The sequence below is a fragment of the Hylaeus volcanicus genome, chromosome 2 (genome assembly GCF_026283585.1).
Source record: "Hylaeus volcanicus isolate JK05 chromosome 2, UHH_iyHylVolc1.0_haploid, whole genome shotgun sequence".
NCBI lineage: Eukaryota > Metazoa > Arthropoda > Insecta > Hymenoptera > Colletidae > Hylaeus > Hylaeus volcanicus.
In genome coordinates this window covers 6009094-6030562 of record NC_071977.1, presented here as the reverse complement: position 1 = coordinate 6030562, position 21469 = coordinate 6009094, and the positions used below count along the sequence as shown (strand labels likewise).

The 21469-nt window shown below is 39.2% G+C and overlaps 4 protein-coding genes across 9 annotated transcripts in view; 3 read left to right on the top strand and 1 right to left on the bottom strand.

Moving 5' to 3' along the window:
* Positions 1-1305, bottom strand: part of LOC128872771 (uncharacterized) — a 41863-nt gene extending 40558 nt beyond the window's left edge. Inside the window, exon 1 of the mRNA XM_054115788.1 lies at positions 681-1305. The gene's annotated coding sequence lies outside the window, so the exon portion shown is untranslated. The remainder of the gene's footprint in view (positions 1-680) is intronic.
* A 1301-nt stretch (positions 1306-2606) lies between these two features.
* Positions 2607-5041, top strand: LOC128872773 (guanine nucleotide-binding protein-like 3 homolog). The gene is made up of 6 exons (XM_054115790.1): positions 2607-2753; positions 2891-2995; positions 3079-3834; positions 3912-4492; positions 4571-4739; positions 4815-5041. The coding sequence occupies exons 1-6, from the start codon at positions 2735-2737 to the stop codon at positions 4907-4909; spliced, it is 1725 nt and encodes a 574-aa protein (XP_053971765.1). The 5' UTR covers positions 2607-2734; the 3' UTR covers positions 4910-5041.
* Positions 5042-5857: 816 nt separating this feature from the next.
* Positions 5858-9919, top strand: LOC128884708 (uncharacterized). The gene is made up of 6 exons (XM_054138287.1): positions 5858-6004; positions 6275-6494; positions 7888-8069; positions 8539-8696; positions 9072-9319; positions 9423-9919. Exons 2-5 carry the CDS (start codon positions 6284-6286, stop codon positions 9268-9270), a joined length of 750 nt encoding a protein of 249 aa, XP_053994262.1. The 5' UTR covers positions 5858-6004; positions 6275-6283; the 3' UTR covers positions 9271-9319; positions 9423-9919.
* Positions 9920-11784: 1865 nt separating this feature from the next.
* LOC128872814 (cardioacceleratory peptide receptor) overlaps positions 11785-21469 on the top strand; it is a 52356-nt gene continuing 42671 nt past the window's right edge. For 2 of the 6 annotated variants that reach the window (XM_054115875.1, XM_054115881.1), the window contains exons 1-2: positions 11785-11982; positions 16862-17409. In XM_054115875.1, coding sequence (XP_053971850.1) covers positions 17236-17409 — 174 coding nt within the window. In that variant the 5' untranslated portion in view covers positions 11785-11982; positions 16862-17235. Of the gene's footprint in view, positions 11983-12007; positions 12884-13035; positions 13068-16158; positions 17410-21469 lie in introns of those variants that run through there. The other 4 variants (XM_054115877.1, XM_054115878.1, XM_054115880.1 and 1 more) reach the window with 4 other exon arrangements.

The following is a 21469-nucleotide window of genomic DNA, read 5'->3' as shown; positions in this document are numbered from 1 at the left end:
CAAGCGAAGTTTCGATACTGTAGCAAGTTCTGTTATCGAAATATAAACGACACAACATTCGAAACACATCCTGAGCCAATCTATCTTAAAGTGAAGCATGTATCGGGCTGTCTGGAAAGTCCAAGCCGATTTTTAGTAGGCAATACAGGTCTGAATATATCGAAATGGCGGAAAACAAATAAAATGTGTACATTCCTTAGCAGGTGGAAAGGTCGTGGAACAAAATGGTACATATACAATTCAATAAATATACATCAATATTCAAATATGCCTTTGAATTTTTCTTAAAAATAGGCATGAACTTTCTGGACAACCCAATAGAAACCAATCTACCACGAATATAATATAAAAAATGCTTAGAATTTGATAGCTCAAATTGTCTCTCAAGATTTATAGAAAATATCAGGCTTCTAACGCATTCCGTTCTCATCCCGAGACTAAGTGACTCCAAAAAGTTCTTAAAAACAATCTCCCATCCATATCCCCCATCGAGAACGCATAAAATTTGATAGCTTGAAATTCGAACCTTCCGTTCTCGAAGCGAGAGGGATTTAAGATTCAAAACGCATCCTGAGATCGACGGTGAGTTGGAGAAAAGCGTGTAAAAACGCGGTTGACGTTAGTTGTCACTGACAACTGTCGCGGGACACGTTCGATCGCGAAAGCGCCGTGAAACTTACTGGGGTCCTCGTTGGCACCGTGGCGTTAGGATGATTTTAGAAGACCTTGAACCACGTGAAGAGAATTCGGAGCTGCTCGCGCGAAACAACACGTCAAACACTGCCGACAGCCACGGACGAGACGGTAGGCATGAATCGAACTTCGGCATCCGCGCACGCTGTCACTTTTGTTTACTGTCTGAGAACGGAGCTGCCGTCGATGGAATCGCGCGACCCCGACACGACGCGACGATTGCTTTGACTGGATCGCATCGCTCGATCAACGATCACGCGTCCTCTTCTTCAGGGACAGAGCACAGGTTTTCTTCGATCCACCGTCTTTCCAGTCGTCGATGGGTACGAGTAAACAGTCGGCCAACACCACCGCGAATCCCTTTTTGAATTTTCCACGGTGGACTGTACGTCGATGATACACTGCTACGAATTACCACCGTACACCACGCACAAGGCAACACCACACCTCTTGTCACGTTGGAGCGTCGTGCACCAGGTTCTTCTCAAAACGATACAAAACGCTCGAAGCTTGTCCGCGAGAATGCGAAAGAGACCGATTCACCGACAACGCCAGACGGCGGCCATTACAGAAATGAACTGGCCCGACGCACGCCGTCTACCGGCAACACCCGACGTTCCCATACTTCCCCCACCACCGCGGCTCTCTTAATGAATTGGACGCGGAGAGGCACGGCGTTCGAACTCGAAACTATTCGAATAATTTAATCATTTCATTTAATTTTAATATTTTATAAGTATTCGGGTGCTACGAATAAGCGTTACAATAAATAATAATCGAATAGTCCGTTCAAATATAATTCCTTAAGGGGGTATCCTGAATTAGGAGGTCTAAAAAAAAGCGGTTTTTCGTGAATTTTTTTAGGATGGAAAACAAATGAATAATTCTATCGAACTTTTTATCCTATTTTCCTATTATTTGAGTAGTCTGTACTGTATCCACATTTGTACCTCACAATTAAAACCTCCTATCGGCGGGAAATGCAGGTCGTAATTTTGGTTTGACACAAAAAAAAAAAACCAAAAGAAATGTTCATTTTCATACATTTTTCTTCTACGTGAACTAAGAAAAACCCGCAAAAATGGTAACATGTGAATTACTGCATGTTTGAAAAAACGAACGAGTTCTTTGGGTGGAAAAAATCACTTTAACTTGATGAGAAAGTTGTTTAAAATTTTTTTTGTATGAATTTTCTTGGTTCACATAGAAGAAAAATCTATGAAAATGAAAATTTCTTTTGGTTTTTTTTGTGTCAAACCAATATTACGACCTGCATCTTTCTGAAAAAAATAACATTCCTCACGACAATGCAGTTGTGAATGACATTTCATTTAATTCAGTACGAGAACAATGTTATTATGAAAGTAACATCGTGGGAATAAGCGTAGAGAAACTATATCACTTGTTCAATGAAAATCTACGAAACAGCGATTTCACAGCGCGAAATAATTTATGAGAATTTCCATTCCAATCTTACTACCACGGTCTCGTCTCTGTATCGCTGAACAACTACTCTTTTACCAGGCTGAATGAAAGTGTGAGAATTCTCATATGCATACAAGCACACCTTTCACTGTCTTTCAACAAATTTCAGTTTCTCGTTATAAATACTGAAATTTCTAAGCGATGTCAAGAATAGGATAGTTTCAATTTATTTCGAGACGATTCAAAAATTGTATTCGCCTTTCATTTGTAATTTTAATCCGTATCATTCGCTGTACTCTTTAAATTTGTCCTCAAAAATGGATTTTTAATTTCTTTTTAATTACTGAGGAATAATAAAAAATAATTACAATTTAAGATAGATACCACAATTGAACTCTCTGTAGAATTGAATTGAATTGAATTGATTTTCTGTATGCACTCAATATGCACCTAGCAATTTACATCTTATATTTACCGCACTGATTCCTAACCTATCTTTCCATCACGGACACGATTCGTGTGCACGTGATAGTTTGAGGTTTATCTTATTAGTCTCGTAAGATATTTATACTCATTGTAAATAAGTGTTACAAATTAGTGTAAGGAACTTGAAAAAATGGCGAAATTTTGTTTAAGTAAGTACAACAATTAAATAATTTTGATTCTATTCATACAAGTTAGACACGTGGGAGGTTATGTTTTGATCCAAGTTGTCTAGAACCATATGATTTTCGTAATATTTCCAATAATACTAATATTCTAATTATTACAGAAAAACAAAGCAAACGAATGCCAGCGCGGAAGAGGTATAAAATAGAAAAAAAAGTTCGTGAACACAATCGAAAAGTGAGGAAAGAAGCTAAAAAGCATCCTAAAAGTAAACAAATCTCCGTGTATAAACTGCTTTATCCGAACCTAAGATTGTCTTGATCAGTGTAAATGTTTCTTTAAATTTTACAGAGAAACCAAAGCTGATACAGGTTCCAAATCAATGTCCTTTCAAAGAAGACATACTGAAGGAAGTGGAGGCCATGAAAAAGCAACACGAAGAAGAGAAAGAAAAGCTGCGCGAAGCTGCACGCGAAAAAAAGCGAGAGCAACTCGCCAAATCAGGTTTGCAAGGATTAGTTTCCATGGCAGAACATAAACAAGCAGAACGAACAGAAATGGAAGTAGATACCGTACACGAAAAAATAAAGACAGCCGTGTCCAAGGAAGAAAATTCTCTAAAAGCATACTATAAAGAGTTCAAAAAGGTTTTAGATGCAGCAGATGTTATCTTAGAGGTTGTAGATGCTAGAGATCCTTTAGGAACTAGATGTAAACAGGTTGAGGAGGCAGTGCAATCTGCTAAAGGAAATAAACGATTAGTAATTGTTTTGAATAAAGCTGACTTAGTACCTAGAGAAAACTTAGATCAATGGTTAAAGTATTTACGCGGTAGTTTACCAGCTGTTGCATTTAAAGCATCTACTCAAGTTCAGTCAAAAAGATTAGGCAGGAGAAAATTAGGAAGGAAAACAGAGAGTATGATACAAGGTAGCACTTGCTTTGGTGCAGAATTACTTTTGTCGTTGCTCGCGAATTATTGCAGAAATGCTGGAAACGTTAAAACCAGTATTAGAGTAGGAGTCGTCGGACTTCCTAATGTTGGTAAATCTAGCGTAATTAATTCTTTGAAGCGCAGCCGAGCTTGTAACGTCGGAAACACCCCAGGTATACCATACTATACCGCTTTAAATCTAAGTGCGTATTAATTTCATTCTTTACGTCGTTTAATTTTTCATTAACAGGAGTTACAAAAGCCATGCAGGCAGTACAATTAGATTCAAAAATAAAGTTATTAGACTCTCCAGGAATTGTCTTCGCTAATCACTCTCCAGGAGAGAAATCGGACGATTCGTCCGTAGCCCTGAAAAACGCGGTAAAAATACAGTCTTTAAAAGATCCGTATACACCGGCAACTGCAATTTTGAAAAGAGTTTCCAAGCCACAAATAATGGAATTGTATGACGTGCAAGAGTTTTCGACGCCTGACGAGTTTTTTGCTTTGAAAGCTGCTAGAATGGGAAAGTTTAAGAAAGGCGGTATCCCTGATACAGTAGCGGCAGCTCGTAGCGTCCTCGAAGACTGGAATTCCGGAAAGATCAGATACTATACTGTGCCACCAGAACAACCGATTTGTCACATATCCGCGGAAATTGTTAGTCAAATAAATAAAGAATTCGACATCGAAAGTTTTGCCGCGGAAGAAAAAATGATGCTCGATACCTTCGAAGAAGAATCTGCGAAAAAGCCGACTGTTAATTCCTTGTTGATCGAAAGTACCGGTCCAGTCACGTCCGCAATGGAAATCGAGACGCAGAAGGAAGCAGTGAGTCACCTTTTACATGCATTTTCAAAATATAATTTTTTTAGTTTAGTAATCATGAGTCAATATCAATATTTACAGCAAGTTAAAATACAACAAAAGATGAAAAAAATGGAAAATAAAAAAAAGAATACAAATGAAACGAGAAAGAAAAAGACCGACCCGCTTTCCGAAATCGAAGGTAACCAGAAATTAAACAAAATGAAGAAGCTACAATTTAAAAAAGACAAAAAAGATCGCGCAAGAAGAGGTTTGTACTTATTTCGAACTTATTTTATCTGAAAAGTTTGGTCATTAATTACTGTCGATTATTTCAATTTTATAGAAAAGGTAGCTGTTAATTTAGCTGGTCAGCTCAACGAGTTTAGTATTTCAACCTCTGATGACTACGATTTTAATACAGATTTCGTTGAAAAATAAAATGAATGTAAAAATATTCACTTGTTAAAAATAAAATGTTTAAAACGATTGAAGTCAACCTACCCCTCTATGAATTACGTTTGTATGTATAATGTGAATAAAAGATAACGATGTGAATTAATAAACAAACATGTTTTGTTAATAAACATTCTATTACAAGTTATATAGTTTGAATTCTCCCGCCATTTTTACGTCAACTCAAAAGCCATCTAGCGATGAAAGGGTTGAACTAATTTTAAGAGTTTGGTCAGCGCCTCTATCGGGAAAACGCTCAAGTTTGTCCTGTCAACGTTAGATGGCGTCATTTGTTTATTATAATTAAAAATTAAGAGTTCAGCGAGTCGATCACTGGCACCGTTTTTGAATATAAATTGAATTTTTTATTTATAATAGTTATGAAATCAAAAAAATAATTCTTTCTAACATGGTCTTATATTTTTTACTGTTAAATACACGGCAAAGGCATTGTAGATTAAATATTGGTAATGCATCTTCCTTTAAAGCAAAGTTCAAAGTTTATAACAATGACCACGACATCACCAATTTTGTAAAAGAATAACGAGACAGGAATTCGTGAAATAAACCAAATCAATTTGTACCTGTATGAATAACGTTTGTATTTATAATATAAATAAGACATAACAGTATATGTACATTAATACAAAAATTGTCTCATACCTGCTCTCAAACTTAAAATAAATTTACAAATATGCGAGTACTCGACGACCCAGACGACTGTCAAAATAAATCCAGCTCAGTTGATCGATTTACATGCTTTTAAAGATACCTGTGTGTTTACCACGAGACACAAATACGAGACGTTATTAATAAAGCAAACGAAGATAAGGACGCTAAGGGGGGGGGGGGATGCAGCAAATGCTAATTGTAAAACTCATAAACTATCTTATCGTAGACGACATCAAATACGTGAGAATTTGTCCAATTGGCTCTACGTTGGTACCAGAATGATAACTGACATGATTGATAACTGACGAGCGGCGCATTACACAATTCATCGGTCATTTCTCCACAAGTCTTAGACGGTGTTAGTGTCAGAGCGCGGAACGCATATTTTAGTGTCTAAAATAATACTTGGTACGAACAGTTTCGAAAGAATTTTTAGTTATTAATTATTCTAGAATTATTAATTTGTTATTATAGTTATTTATATAGCGAAAGCCAACGCTGTATACCATTAGTTTTGTTTATTTTACAAAGTGCGTAGTCTTTAACGACATAGTACACCAATTACTTTTTGATAGAATCTTCTCCTATATGCTATCTCTTACATACTATCCGTTGCTACAGTAATTGTTTTCTAATAAAACATTTCTATAACTACCTCTTATGTAAATTGTTTACCAGAGAAGTACGATGAGCAAGGTCGCGAATAAATCGGTTACGTTTCCCATGAAGCCCCCTGGTCAAGCAAAGGTATGGAATGTGGTTGATTGGATGAAAAAAGATAGCAATGAACCACCGATTAGGATTTCGATTCAAGAGATACCCGAAGACAGGTACGAGGATGTCCTTGATCATATGTGCACCTATTTCATTGTCGACGAACCTATTTGCAAGTGCATGAGTAAGTATATCGCATTTCCCTTTTAAAGTAGCACTTAATTTCATTGCTAATCAATAATCGTATCAGTTCCCACTAAACGCCTATTGTCTAGTTTTTGCAACTACTTTGTCTTTACGAGCAACGACACTTAACACTGCGGCTCAACGCGTTAATTCGCTCGGTACGAAAAGCATCGTATTTGGTTGGTCCGCATTCACTTCTACACGAGCGGACTTCATCTGTTGATCTTCAGCATGCACGAAACATCGTGAACGTTAATTCGAAAGAAATTTCTACGGTAGCGGTATTAATTAATAAAAAGAAATTTAGTAAAACTCGTGTAAAAGAAATTTAAGAAGGACAGCCATTTGGTTGTTATGTTTTCTCTTAATTGTCGACCGTTATCGTATCATCTTTCTATGCAACATCTGTTCTCGCCTTTCCTTGCCATATTTTCGCTGGCGTTTTCGGGCATTTTCGACGAAATCTATCCTGTACGATCGCTACCGAAACATCCTAGATATCCGAGTGCAAGAGTATTGATCGATAAACGACAAAAGAAGATTAAATTTCAGCTGGACACGTTCGCGCGTGCCTTGAAAAATGCTCTACCGTGATGCGTTACTTGTCAGAATACGGTAACCGGCATGTTCTCGTATTACGCTATCGTGTGTTCTTCACAAACGTGACACCGCGAAAAAATAGAATAGCGCCGCATGTGATATTTACATTTTAATGATATGTTTTCGAGGGATACGTGGTAAACAATATCGTGGGACTGCAACTAAAGTAATTAATTAACGCTGTGAACTCTTCGCGTGCCTCGACGGTAAATAATAAATAATAATAAATACAATTGAATTCAATAATTGTGACGTACACGTGAATTTTCATAACTGTACGAAATTGGCAGTGCGCGGTGAAATTCGTCGAGCTAATTTAATGGAACGCGCGTACGAAAACTCCAAACGTGAAGTAGGATATGCCTGTCACTTCAGTTTCCGCTCGACGTGGGCGGGAGCGACGCTAATCTTTAATGCACGTACGCGTGTACAATGAATACGAGTCATCGTAGTTTATTTCCTACATTATTATTAAAATTTAGATAGAATAAAATAGTAAGAAGCGATCACAGAGCGTACATCACCTAAAAAATATTGAGCGGTGACGAGTGCTGCAATTTCCGTGACCAATACCAACCAACATCTCTCTCATCCACCTGTACTTTCGCTGTGTAATGTTTTTCTTTCCTGCTACTCGTATCTCAAGATTGCAAGACGATTTCTGTTATCAATCTTCATCTGATAACACCGAAATCTTGCACTTCAAGTCTCCACGAGTAACGATAATGGTATATTATTTGTTTTTCACTCGAGTTTAATTGCTAAGCTAATCGTTACATCGACTTTTACAGATGGGGCAGAGGACCCAGAGTACGTAGCACAGTTTCGAAAAACTTGGACGATGCTTTTAAACCAAGGGTTGTCCGTGGGGGCGTTCGCGGATAACCCTGATGGAGGCAAACCAATCATAGCGGGTGCCAACATACTGGGATTGACCTTCGAGGGAGAAACTTTAGAGGAACTGGATATGCATGTGATTTATTTATTTACGCCTTCGACGTGCATCGATCAATTTTTATGTCACAGTTGAATATTCATGTTTGTTATTGACGATATAACTGAGAACAAAATAAGTCAATAAAAGTAGCATTCTGTATTTAAAAAGATCATTTATAAGTAAACGACTAATACGTTAATTCTTACCGTGTATAATTCTACACATACAGTACTCTTATTGCTCTTTCTGCACGATACGTTATCTGTTGTGTCTGCTATCTTACTTAATGCATTATTAGTTTGAACTACTTGCTATGCTTCACTTCAAGCGCATGCTATTCCGTTTTTAATTATTTCAATCTCGAATTAGTAACTATCGACAAGAATGGATCGCAACTAAATTAAATTTAAAAATCGATATATTTAAAGGGAAAATACAAAGTTGAAACGCACGAATACCACGCTTATCTGAAAATATTAAGTATTAGCTGAAAACTATTTTACAGGAAAAGGAAAAAAAAATAATGGTGGCTTTAGATGAACTATGCCACGAAGCTGGTGTATACAAAAGATACGGAGTAGACAGATACATGTCCGCTCTTGGATTATCTGTGCATCCATCGTTTCGGGGAGCTGGTCTGGGATATCATCTTCTTAAAGCAAGGTAGATCCTAGAATTAACACGTTGCCAGATTAAACTCGTGAAAATTTCTACAAGGTTATCATAACACTTCGTCTCGTGTCTCGCGAAAGTTAGATAATTTAACATTCGCTGTAGTATTTCATTTCTTCACCTCGTCACGATTTTTTTTTTCGTTACTGCCACAATTAATTCTTTTTGTTTCTTAATGAAAAGTCCTGTGACCCATTTCTGGGATTTTTATTCGCATGTCAACTCATTTATTAATTCATTTTTTAAATACCATAGCTTTGAAAACAATGTTTCCCGGTTCAAACAACAACGTACGCGAATACACTCGTGAAATAATATATGAAATGCATAAATTTAAATGGTTAATTTAAATGATTTTTGTCGCAGGGAAAACATAGGTCGCGAGTACAATATCCAAGTGACAAGTACCGTGTTCTCTTCGCCGATCGCGCAGAAGCTGGCTGCGCGATCGGGGTTCGAAGATCTCCTCACGAAAGAGTTCAAAGACCTCGTCGACGAGAAGGGAGAACTCTTTCCAAATATCACCTCAAAAATCGTCAAAGTGTCGGCGAAGAAGCTGTATTAACGTTGACGATTCGTTGCTAGAAAAGTTACGGCAATTAGCATATTACACGGTAATACTCGACGAAGTCTTTGAAGTCACGAGCTAAACGGTTACTCAGTCTCATTTCGCAGTAAGTGAACTTTGAATTCGACTATAAACTTCGTGTTTTATAGAGCTCGATGCTTGGGAAGACCTGGGCAATTTTTAAACGTTATTTCGGGTGAAACGTTGAAAATGATAAATTTGTATCATTGTTCGAAACGGCCTTGACAATCCGCAGATGTAGCACCGCGAGGAACTGTTAATGATTCCAATGGGGGAAAAAACTGGATCAATAAAACTACTTCATTAAGTCACTGACATCGTGCACGTGGACTGAAGTCATCATTTTGTGATGAAATATGGCGCACCGTTGCCAATGTAACTTTTTTACAGGCGAAGTAAATGTGTTTTTTTCAAACATCGTTTGCGGATACCCCATTAAAAATGGAGCAAATAAGCGCACACCATTTTTTAATAAAAAAAAGTGAATCTGAATCGCAGTCACGTAAATCGTTTCTGCCTTTACGTAGAGAAAAAATAAATAGAAGATGGAATGTGTACACACATAATTTAGTATCATATAAGTGTTGGATCAATAAAATAATAAATTCTAAGCGTAACATTCTTATTTATTTGTAATTGTAATACCCATGGAAAATGACAATGCCCGCTTGGGATAAAAGTAAATGTATAAAACATTGAGTTAAATTTAATTAATCGACAAATTGAACAACGTTCTTCTTATTTATGTGCATAATGGCAGTGCGGTGTACTAATGCGACGTATCTCTTCAGGAATCGATTAAGCACACAAAAACAACGAATAAACTTCAAATAAACATGTTAATTATTTGACCTTGTTTTCAAGTTATGATCGTTTTCGTATTAACATGATAACTGTTTCTCTCCATGAATTATTAAAAGAGCTCGCATTTGATAAATACATGGCCGATTGAGAGAACGAGTAACATTTTTAAACTCTGAAAGCAGAACGTTTGAACAGAAAATTGTTGAAGATAAACTAGTTTCCCAGGGCAAACTATGTAATATTTTGTAGGGCACGTGTTACATTTTCGACGATTATATCTCAACATTTTCTGCGCACGTAATGCACTTATTGCGCAGAATATTCACATAAATTAGGGGGAACAGGTTTATTCAAAATTGTTCGTCATTCGTCAAATAGTCATTCACTGTCAATAAATCAAATCTTGTCTTCCACGCGCGTATTAAAATAACAAAAAATGTTCAAATACTCTGTAAACATGTAGAAACAAAACCACGTGTAAGATTTTACAAAAGAATGTTTCGTGTTTCTGAAAAAAAAAAAATCCTAAATCTCGAAGTCGATCCATTATCACGAATCGCCTATTATTTTGCCAAACTTCACCAAGAGTGCTCGAACGGATAAAAATGAACACTTACCCGAAAAAAGAAATGTTTTATTAATAGCCCGTGCCGTGGATAAAAAGATAAGCACATGGTGGTTCGATAAGCAAAATTAACGAGTATCCTTTGAACGCCGTGTCCGGCCGGTGGGACGCGGCGCGAATTTCAATTGACCGTTGCGCTCGGTTCGCCTAACCGTTTCGTCATCGATGCGCGCCGAAATACGGGCTATCGCGCTTCCGTTTGTTCTGATAAGCCGAGGCACTCGAATGCATTCGAGATGCGCGTCGTGAACGCCTAATTCGACGCAGGCCCAGTGAATCCATTTCAGGTAAATGCTAGAGAGTCAGCTTCGAGATCACGTTACGAGAATCCTCGGCTGCGATCGAAGCGCAGTCCGAGGCTGCGTTTACAGGAAATAGTAGAGAAATTTGATGGATTCTAAAGCTACTAAGAGTTTTGTATCAAACTCCTTTTTGAAGTCAGTCAATTATTAATTCTACAGCAAAAGATACTCTATAAGTAGATCAAACATAGCTAAAATTCAAATGCATTATTCTAAAGAGGACTTAATCTATAAGCTTCCTTATTGCACTCGACATGAGCTGAGTTGATGCACACGAGTTTCTACAAGCTCTTCGACACTGATATCAAAATTAACTATCGTTCGGGCAAAGCTCAGTCAGCTTACACCATGTTCCATCTTTCTCCATGTTTCGCGTTAACATCTTTTCCAGTATCTTTTACGTATCACGCGTTTCCTTGTACAATGTCCTCCACGTAAATGAAAAGACCGGTGCACCATTGTTTTGACCATCAGTACCGAGGTGTGGGAAGGGCGAGAAATAAATCTCAGAAAGAGGTAACGAGCCAAAGAAGCTTGCGGAACAACACTAGTGCAATACACACCCGACGTGGACGAGTACTCCAAGAGACGCTCGTCCACGTTTCGACCAGGATCTTCTTCGCACATGCGTACAGGGCTCGCGAAGCTCCTGCACGCGCGCTCCAGCGATCGCGGAAGTGTAAGTAAGAAAGCGGAATCGCCGCGAGTTTGTTCGGCAGTACCGCAGTCGCGTTCGGCGCGTCGTACGAGCAAGTACGTTCTCGTTCGTTCTGATCACGTTTTCCGATCCTCCTCTACTTTTATCTCGAAATCCCTTCGGTCCTGTCACGCCTCGGCGACACCCTGCTCCCATTCAGCCAATCGACATTTGCATAAACGGACGAAAACGGCGCGATTCGAAAGAACAACTGAATTATGTACCGAATTTAAAAATCGACACGAGGATTCTCGTCGAAGGTGAACAAGCCACCCGTGACCACTTCCTCGTGTTTTCCACGATAGTTCACGCTTGCATAACGAATAGCTTGTCGTGTGGTTTCATTTCGCTTTCTTTTTATGTTTATTTTTGGAATATTGCCATGTCTTGGGAATATCTCTCTGCCAGTGATTAAATTAACGAGTATAATTTGAAAAGAATTCTCTGGGCAAGGGTTGACAAAAAAAATTAGGTTGACAATTCGGTAGTTCAGTGTCAGGGTGTGCTCCCTCAATCGGTGACTTTAAAAGATTGATATCTGTACATTTTGCCTGTCGATAAATATTTGTACTTTATGAAAAGAATTTCTTTTTCCTAAATGGATAGCATGAATTTAGAGGTTAATTGACACAGGGTATACCTTTGTTAGCAATGATCCTACGAGTCAACTCTTTGATTGATTCATCGGCAGTGGATTTTAATACAATACAAACGTTTTCGACCCGTTCTGGTCTCTTTTAATAATTTCATAATAAAACGAAGACCTGGAAAGATTAAAGATGAAGAGGCTTGGAATGACTACATTTAAGTTAATTTTCGAACAATCCACAAGTCGAAGTCGATGATATTTAAAAGTCACTGTGATTTAACGATTGTGTGATACGAGTGACAGTGACTTAATTTCCAAGTGTCTTCTGTCGTGTCAGATCGACGAACCTACAGACAAGATATTTCGAAGGATACTCTATTGTGTAATAATATAATTACATTGTGCAGTTAAGGATGCTTTAATATACAATGTTATTTGGAGAAACCTGACATTTCGAATAAAAATAAAAAACAGAGTAGTCTCAACATCGACGACAGTGTTCGACGAATACACTTAACGCTAAGCAAACAGAAATCAAGAAACTCGAATCTACGGTTTCTTGGATTACAGAGGTTCGTTCTCGATGTTGCTGTGAGTTGGAAGTTCTCCATCGTGACGAAAGTAGCCCGACGTGTAGAACGTGTACTGTCGAAATAGTTTCTACTCGAATCCGAACCGAATTCAATCCACTAAATAGGAAATGCAATATGGTTACGTCGATACAGTCCTCTCGAAATAGATCCAGTCGTCGAAAAGGTATAAGACCGTAACCTGTTGCGTGACGGGGAGTGATCGTCGACGTGTCGGTGCTTCTTGCGATTGGAAGAAACGCATCGTTCGTTTCGAGTCGTCGAGCTTAAATATTAAGCTCCGTTTAGTTCGTCAAGACGACCTTTGAGAAGATAAATAATGCCCTGAGTGTCATTCTAACAAGCATTACTACTCATCTGCTTATCAGTTAGACAATGGATCGATAAGTTTTTCTAGCAGCAAAGAAAATATTCGCATATTTACTATCGAGCAGTATTTCCACTTCCTCGAACTGAACTGTATTGGCTTAATTCAAAGAGATTTCCTGTCCAAAAAATTGAAATCAGAAATCTCCTGCGTTCTTAATTCTCTTATTCCTCGCGTTTAACTCGACGGAAATAATTCATTCATTGTGTGTCGAAAGCGTTTCGCGAATGGAGGAAGGGTGCTTTCGTTGACGAAGAATCTATCGCGTATCGATCGATCGGGATAGTAAATCCAACAGGAATTGAACGCGATGGACTCGCAAAGAGAGCAATGGGGAAATGTGTGACAGAACCATGAATTAAGCTTCCAAATAGGAGACGCGAAAAGGCAGCTTAGAAATAGAAATGGGAAATAATACCTGGAAACGTTTCGCTCGATCTTCTTTGTCGAGGTTCGTTTTCCAACGGATCTGTCTGATCCAGTTCATTTTCCGCGTTCCGATTCCTTTCTCTCCTCGACTGTTGGATAACAATCAGTCGATCTGATTTTGGCCACTACTCAAAATCCATTACAACGGCTATGAACTTTCAATTATCTCGCGTTCCTGATTCTATAGTCGGCGACACGCGGTTCCACTTTGACCCCGTTATTGCTTGCGTGCCCGTCAATCCCAGAGTTTAATACTAATTCGCGATAATGACAGTATAGTTCGGACCGCTGGAGAAATATATTTCGAACAATAGGACGCTCGAACCACGGTGGTTCGGATGACGGAGTTTACGCTGCGTATTGCGATAATTAGGGGAAAATACAAATTTAATACTGTACATTAATTTCAAAGTGATGATAATCCAAGCGGTAACTTGTCTGGGATACTTAGCTTGGATTCAAAAAATAAAAGAGATAACGAACACGAGGCTGAACTAACGTATTCAAGGCTTTCGTAATTGGAATTCATTTTATAACGATACGCGGAAAAGGGAGTGGAAAGAGGACTTGCTAATACAATATTTTAATGAGAATTTATTTGGTTATTGACTATTAAATAGAGTGTAATATTGACGGCATTCGAGATTTCAGATGAACCTTAATACCCATCACTGTTACTGCACGCGAGCTCAAAGGGTTAATATTTCGAACGCGTATTTGCACCCTGAAAATATAAAGTACAAATCGTACGTTTATCTATTGATGCGATTGAAACGTTCCGTGATAATAACGAACCGATTTTTAGTAATCGTAACATGTTAAATCCCTGTCATCTCCGAACAAAGATACGCAGACCATAATTAATATTTCATTCTACGACAAAGATTCGCGCGACATAAGCGAGACATGAATTTAATTCTTTAAATCTTTGCTCAACCTTTGTTCGTTGAATTTTATATTTCTGAGGTTAAAATAAAAAAGTATATATATATATATATATATATCGTCCCATGCTAGAAGAGTAAAAGAATTTTCTAGCAATTAAGCTCCCGTTAAATTTCGATCTTTAGTTTCGAGATTATCCTTAGAAATACGTCACCGAGTGTCTCCGTTCTCTGTCCACGCGCATCTACTTCTCGGATATTTCACAAAGGTACGAGAAATATAGAGCCGCTATAACGAAACTCTGCCACGTACCGAGGAAACGTTATTCCTGGTGGAACGGGTTCTCCTTTTCCGCAAATCCTGATTTTTACGAGTTCCATTTGCAACTGGTCACGTCCTTACGTTTTCTGCGCGTCTAGCCGTCAACATTGTTACATACCCTCAATCGCATCGTCACGATACCTTGTCTAAGCTCCGTCGACGTCCGATTATCAGTGTCCAGAGCGAAAAGTTTGATTGTTCGGTAATTGGCAGCCTCGTCCGTTCATCGGAATCGATTCTTTCGACCCAATGACGCGTCAATTCTCTAGTGCGTGGGCTTTTCAAGCTTCGTCTCCCCGCGGTCGCCTTAAACAAAAGGAAAATATCGGTTAAATTAGAATTAAAGTTTCCTAAAGATTTCACTAAAGTAAAATAAAATTGTCTCTTAAACTTGTAACTACGTTTCATATTTTTGGAACTTCATCTTTAAAGTATTGCCACTAAAATAATAATAAAAGATTCCTTTTGAAATTGTGTAATAACATTTTCAGATAATAGTATTGAGTTACATAAACTGAATCCAATTAAAATTAGTTTTTTTCAAAATGAAATTTCTTTATTTCTTGATGGGCGCGCACTTGACCACGCCTCGTCTAATGCGTCAGACTAATACTCGTTATTTCTACTTGCGTTTGTTTGTAAATATTAACGGTGACACGGTGCGGTATCTGTTACGTCAATTATACTAGCTTCTATCTAGTCAGAGACACTCGAAACGAACGATGCTGTACCACGATCGAAGTTTATCAACTCTAGCACAAGTAGAAATAGCCAGTAATGGACAGACAGGATACCCGAGTAATGCTCTCGCCCATTATCGCGCAACGAATTATCAAAATTCATTTTCCTTTCTTTTCCAAGGTTTTTTATCGAAAGCTATATAAACGTTACAACTTTCAAGTTTAATTAAGCAACGCATAATTACCTAAATGAATATGTATTTTATTAATTGCATGATTTCGTATAAGTAGTGCACATTACTAATTGTATAATTTTCGATCATTGTCGCGCATTATAATTTTGCGCAATGTATAATTAATGTATACACGAACGAGAAAACGGAAGACAATTATGAATCGGAAAAAAGTGATTGACTAACGAAGTATGTTGTAAAATAATCCACTTCAAAGAAGAATCGTTGGTCTAAATATTTCTAACGATAAACTGTAGGAGTTACACATATTTTTATTTGGTTTTGGAAGAGTTTCATTGAAACTTCGAATTTAATGGAAAATTTGAATTTTAGTAAAATCGTGTCGTTTCACGTCCGATTGTCAACAGTATCGAGGATCAAAGTTTTCAGTGAATATTTTGATTACACACTGATTGAAATCCTCGTCCCTCGTTGCCAAATCCAACGATATTTCCATTCGATGCTTTCAATAGAATCTCAGCAAGGTTTCCCGGTTTGTTGTCTGTACTGTGACGGCGTAATAAAAGAATGGACGATACCATTCCTTCTTCAATTTTACAGATTATCATTATGGAAACGTCGCCTTTGAAGTTCTAAATGCCATTACACTCCAGTATCCTGCTTAGCTTTACTAATTCACACAGTCAAAGTAACTCCTGTCGAAACGCATACTTAAGGATCTCCTTCGTAACAGCGAATTATTTCATATTACGTTCTTATTAAGAATTCTCTTCGTTCTCTCTCGATGCGAAAGATGCTGGGACTCGGATTGAATAAAACTAAAAGCATTTTAAGATGTTTCGAATCGGGGATAGAAAGTTGGAAGATCTTAAACCATGCTGTACGGGACTTTTCAGTCGAACGTCTTCATAATTCTGCACAGTCTGGATTATAAACTGTATCGAAAGTAATGATTCGTGTTGAACGTTTCGAAACATCTTAAATTCTTACGGAAGTATCAGAGGTCAATGGCGTAAACTGATAATTTCTAAATTCCTAAATCTCTATTAAACGATACATGAACGATCATTTCTCTGTTCGTTAGTCACGAAGAGCTAAGAAATCACGCGATCTGTTCTCGCTGATCATTCAAGTCACCCCCAAAAGGATCCTTGAAACTTTATCAGCTTGGTCCTTCAGCCTCGAATAAAATTGCTAATACACTCGCGCAGATCGAGACTCGGAGGTGGCAAAACGATGCGTCAAGATCCCCCGCGTCGACTGTAACCGGAAGTGGTGAGAAAACAAACGAGAAATCGAGGACAACATGAAGTCGTCCGACGCTTAGCCGCCGGTTTTCATCTCGAAGACGATGTATTTTACGCGATGAGGTGTGCGAACACTCGTGTGAGAACTTGATTCGGCGGGGCTGCGTTCGAGACGAGTGGACGACAGTGCTGAGACGCTTTTGTGGACGACATGTCCGCGGAAGGAGACAAGGAGGAATGGGGAACAACCGAACCGAACCGAACCAACCTGGACGAACAGTGCTGCGGGAATCGAACCGAGGATCTCCTTCCGGATTTCAACGCCACCCTGCTCGACGTAAACGCGACGCCGACGGCCGAGATCGACTCGTTCTACTTTTACGAGGTGAGTTTAACCAGTCAACTCTCTCTCTCTCTCTCTCTCTCTCTCTCTGACCACTATATCCCTCGTGGAGACAAGCTAGTATTTCACGTGACGACTGTATCTGAAAAATTTAGCTACCATTTGCTATTTAAATTGTAATTTAAATTGTAGTTGTTTTAGCCATGCTCAAATGACGTCCCTTCAAAACGTTTGACGTTTAAAACTCTTACTAAATAATTGGGAAAATTTGAAAAGTATGAGGTAAAAATAAAAGATACCGAGCCACACAACCCAAAACTTGGGAATGAAAAGAATGTCTACGTAAATGTACTAAGATGTACCTTTAAGCTGCTTTTCCCCCGTGTTTCAACATCTGTCCGCGATACACGCGATGTTATGGCATATTCGCTTAAAAGGTGAAGAGCACCGGAAAATCTGAACACAAGAGAAGGGCCAGGGATAGGGGATAAACCTTCTACCTCTTCACAAAGAACGGGATGAATAGATTTCTGAGCTCGATGTTTCCTTTCGAAAGCCACTTTCGACTCTCTTCGACGAACTTGGAGAATCGGAGAAAGCTATGGAGCGTGAGCGCGGGGGTAAGAGGTGATAATTCTTCGCGATAAAACTGCGAAAAATCCCATCCGCCCGCTACGTCACCTTCAACTCGCCGTATAAATCCTTAACGTCTGATATTTCGGCGAGAAGTTCGCGGAGTCTTAAAACAGACGAATCGTTAATCGCGCCTGATCCTCTACACAATTCCCCGGTTGTCAGAGAGGGAATAACTCCGGAAATTATTTCGTTCAACGGTTTGGCGTTTCGACGTGACGTTGAACAAGCGAGGAAGCCGACGAGTCGCATACGAATGAATCTTTCGCGTGTCCTGTGCACGATGGGAGCCAAAGGGAAGCTGGGGGTGGTCGCTAACAAAACGTTCGGTCGTTTCACGATTCGCGCATGAAACCGCCACGCGCTGATTTCGATGAGTCTTTGACGAATCGCAAAAGTTACCATACTTCTTGTATATTTTCCTTGTTTCTTTAACCATTTGCCTTACGATTTACTTTCCAATAATGCGTGTCATAAACGATAACAGGGTCGGTCACGCGCGTTGAGACATTCACGTTTCTGACACGACATCGTAAGCTAAGGTGTTGACTGTATTTATCGTATTAAAAACAAAAATGCAAGGACAAGAGTATCTCATTATATGCAGGCGAAAAGAAACTTATGATAAATAACGTTGGAAGTTTCAAAAGAATTTTTACGAAGCATCTCGGATACCCGTCGAAGAAACAGCGATCGAGTTCTAGTCGAAGGAATCCATTAAAAGTTTTCCTTTAAAAGAATCCATTAAAAGAATTGGAGGGAGGCGAAGTTCGAGAAATAATGAAATTTATCCACGTTAAACTGGCGACTAAAGCGAGTATTCTTGTAACGTCCGTGGACTCATTTTTCGTAATTCTGGAGTCACGCCACTCGTCAATCGAGGGGGCCCAATTATGTCCTTGGAAACATTCGACGAGAACATGGCAGAGCGCGGTTCGTCGATGTCTCGAATCACCTGGCCGCTGTCAGGTAACACAGCGCGTTTCCCTTCGTAATTGGATCGGTCTATAGGAATTGATCCCCAACGTTTGTCCATCAATTAATGGAACGCGATGCAACTATGCGTCAGTAACGGAGAGCAGCTGGGAACGTAAACAGTGCCCGCGATAACCAGGAATCATCCATTCGGAGCTGCGACGGGAATAATATTAAATAAAATTTGTTTGCCGGTTTTATAACGAGCGTGCGGGAAATATTGCGCGCAAAATCGCACGCAGTTTCAACCTTTTCGAAATCAGATAGCAACGTGTATAGGAAACGAATTGGAATTGCGCTAACGCATTGATATTTCATACGTTCGAGGATACAGTTTCACGAATCGAAATCGAGATCTCTAAGCGCATCAATCGTGGGGGGAACGGTCGAACGGGACAGTTTTTGCGTCAACGTTTTCATTCCGCTGGTGACGGGTCCGATGCATTTTTCTAATGTTTCTTGCAACCGATATCGTATTAATAATGACATCGGAATAATACAAATAATTTCTGGATAGGAGAATAAACGTATGAACGCTATTGAAGTAAGCAGCGCCAAAATGAAACGAATCGTTTTTAAATGTCTCACTCCACTTTGATTGTTTTGTAACTGGCCGGGTGAAAGGCGTCGCTGTTTACTTGGAATAAATACAGGTGAGGTTTCGTAGCGATATTTCTTTTCTTTTATTGCTTCCAGTGCAATCCAGGGGGTGGCTGCGTCGAAAGAAAGTTTAAACACCCCTGAAGGAACGTATTTATGGTACAGCACGGAGAAACATAATGGAAAACTGTGATAACGTGGGATCTGCGTTCTCCTTACGACCACGTAAGGTTTCTTTCATTTCGTCGCGATCTCGGCCAACATAAATTTTCTTGCAAACATCTCCCGTTATTCAGGATAAAAAGGCGATATTTCAAAGTGGCCGCCGCGTTCCAACGAATCGAACGCGATCGAACGAACCGAGATCGCCCAACTTTACAATTTAATAATAGTCTGGTCCTGTGCTTTACGCGACTGTGATACTTGGAAAGACTTTTGAGGCGTTGCAAAAATATAAATAATGAATACGTAGCGTTAATTTATTTTTTTGCTGGTGTTACGTAATATATCTCCTCGAGAAGACACAGTAAAAAACCTAACGTACGTTAACAATTAAATAACGTTTTTATGACGATTATACGAGTCACGGTTGGAAAAATAATAAACTCTGTGCTTTTTTTGACTCTACTGTTTTTAAGAATTCGTAGTGCTCGCGTTATGTTCTGGATCGTGTTTTCTAATGTCACATAATCTGTGTGATGAACTAGACTGCGTGGCAGCGAGCATGCTAAACGTCGGGTCATAAATTAGCTTCCAAAATAGTAACAATTTAGTCTTTACGATGATTGTATAGAAAATAAATGGAAAATATTCCAGCATGAAACTCGCTCGAAGAATCAGATTTAAAAATGTTTAGGTTTCTCGACTCGACGCGTTTACTCGTCTCGTGTTTATTCCTTGCTCGGTTGAAACGCTCTCATAGATCCCGTGCAATTCGATTTCAGCCAATCGAATCTCGCTCAGCAGGTATTTCCGATGCTTGTCGAGCTATCCTCGACGAGCGTTAAAGTGAAATTTATGAATGGTTAAGTTCCAGCGGAGATCGCTCTGTCTTTGACGTTCGGAAATCGTTTATCTCCGTCGCTTTATTCCCAGCGATGCGCGATGTGTCGAAAGAGGATCACCGTTGACCGATTATTAAACGCGTAGAGCGACGTTTCCCAAAACTTTCCCAGTCGCGGAACCGCTCGTCTCGTAATATATTTACGGAACACTTGCATTCTTTGCCGGCTGTTTGCGTTTAAAAATGGAAAACGGGTAAAACGGGTTGCGCCTTTAGAGACGAGAGCGAAACGGAAACGATGAAATCTGTCGGAAGTTCGGGTCATACTCCGCTCGAGAACGGTTATAGAAATACTGGATAAACTATTATTTAATAAAAAAAAGAAACAATTATTCTATGTGGTTATTTCCTCGTAGATCTTCGTTAACAGATGTGGAGGCAACGATGCATAGAATTCATTATGTACTCGATCTGTTTGATTATTATTAATAACTTACTACAAGCATACTATAACAATGTTGTCTTCTTGAATATTAATCGTGATCTTTCGTGGAACGTTGGAAGTTTGGGAAGCGCTCTCGTGGAGCATAACGAAAGACAGTTGCCTAGCCAAAACACGACGCAACACGACTGGTATCGAATTAAACAGGCGCCTGTACGGTGACTATGGCAATTCGTCAGCCGTGGACGCCCAGCGTCACGTCACCTGTTCCTTTTTTACCAGCTACCGTGACACGTGTCACGCACGCGCCCGAAAAGAATCACACGCGCCCCATTTAACACTAAACGACGCACGGTGAACACAAACCACGCTCCTCGTATCGAAAACGAAGAACTTTTCAATGGAATGGGATAATCTAAAAATGCTCATCGGACCTTGTAGGCGAATGC

Excerpts from the sequence above, each read along its gene's own strand:
- LOC128872773 (XM_054115790.1), top strand. Across the intron at positions 2,996-3,078 it reads AGCTAAAAAGCATCCTAAAA|AGAAACCAAAGCTGATACAG; the intron begins GTAAACAAATCT and ends TAAATTTTACAG. Across the intron at positions 3,835-3,911 it reads TAACGTCGGAAACACCCCAG|GAGTTACAAAAGCCATGCAG; the intron begins GTATACCATACT and ends TTTCATTAACAG.
- LOC128884708 (XM_054138287.1), top strand. The coding sequence starts at position 6,284 with ATGAGCAAGGTCGCGAATAAATCGGTTACGTTTCCCATGAAGCCCCCT. Across the intron at positions 8,070-8,538 it reads TAGAGGAACTGGATATGCAT|GAAAAGGAAAAAAAAATAAT; the intron begins GTGATTTATTTA and ends ACTATTTTACAG. Across the intron at positions 8,697-9,071 it reads TATCATCTTCTTAAAGCAAG|GGAAAACATAGGTCGCGAGT; the intron begins GTAGATCCTAGA and ends TTTTTGTCGCAG.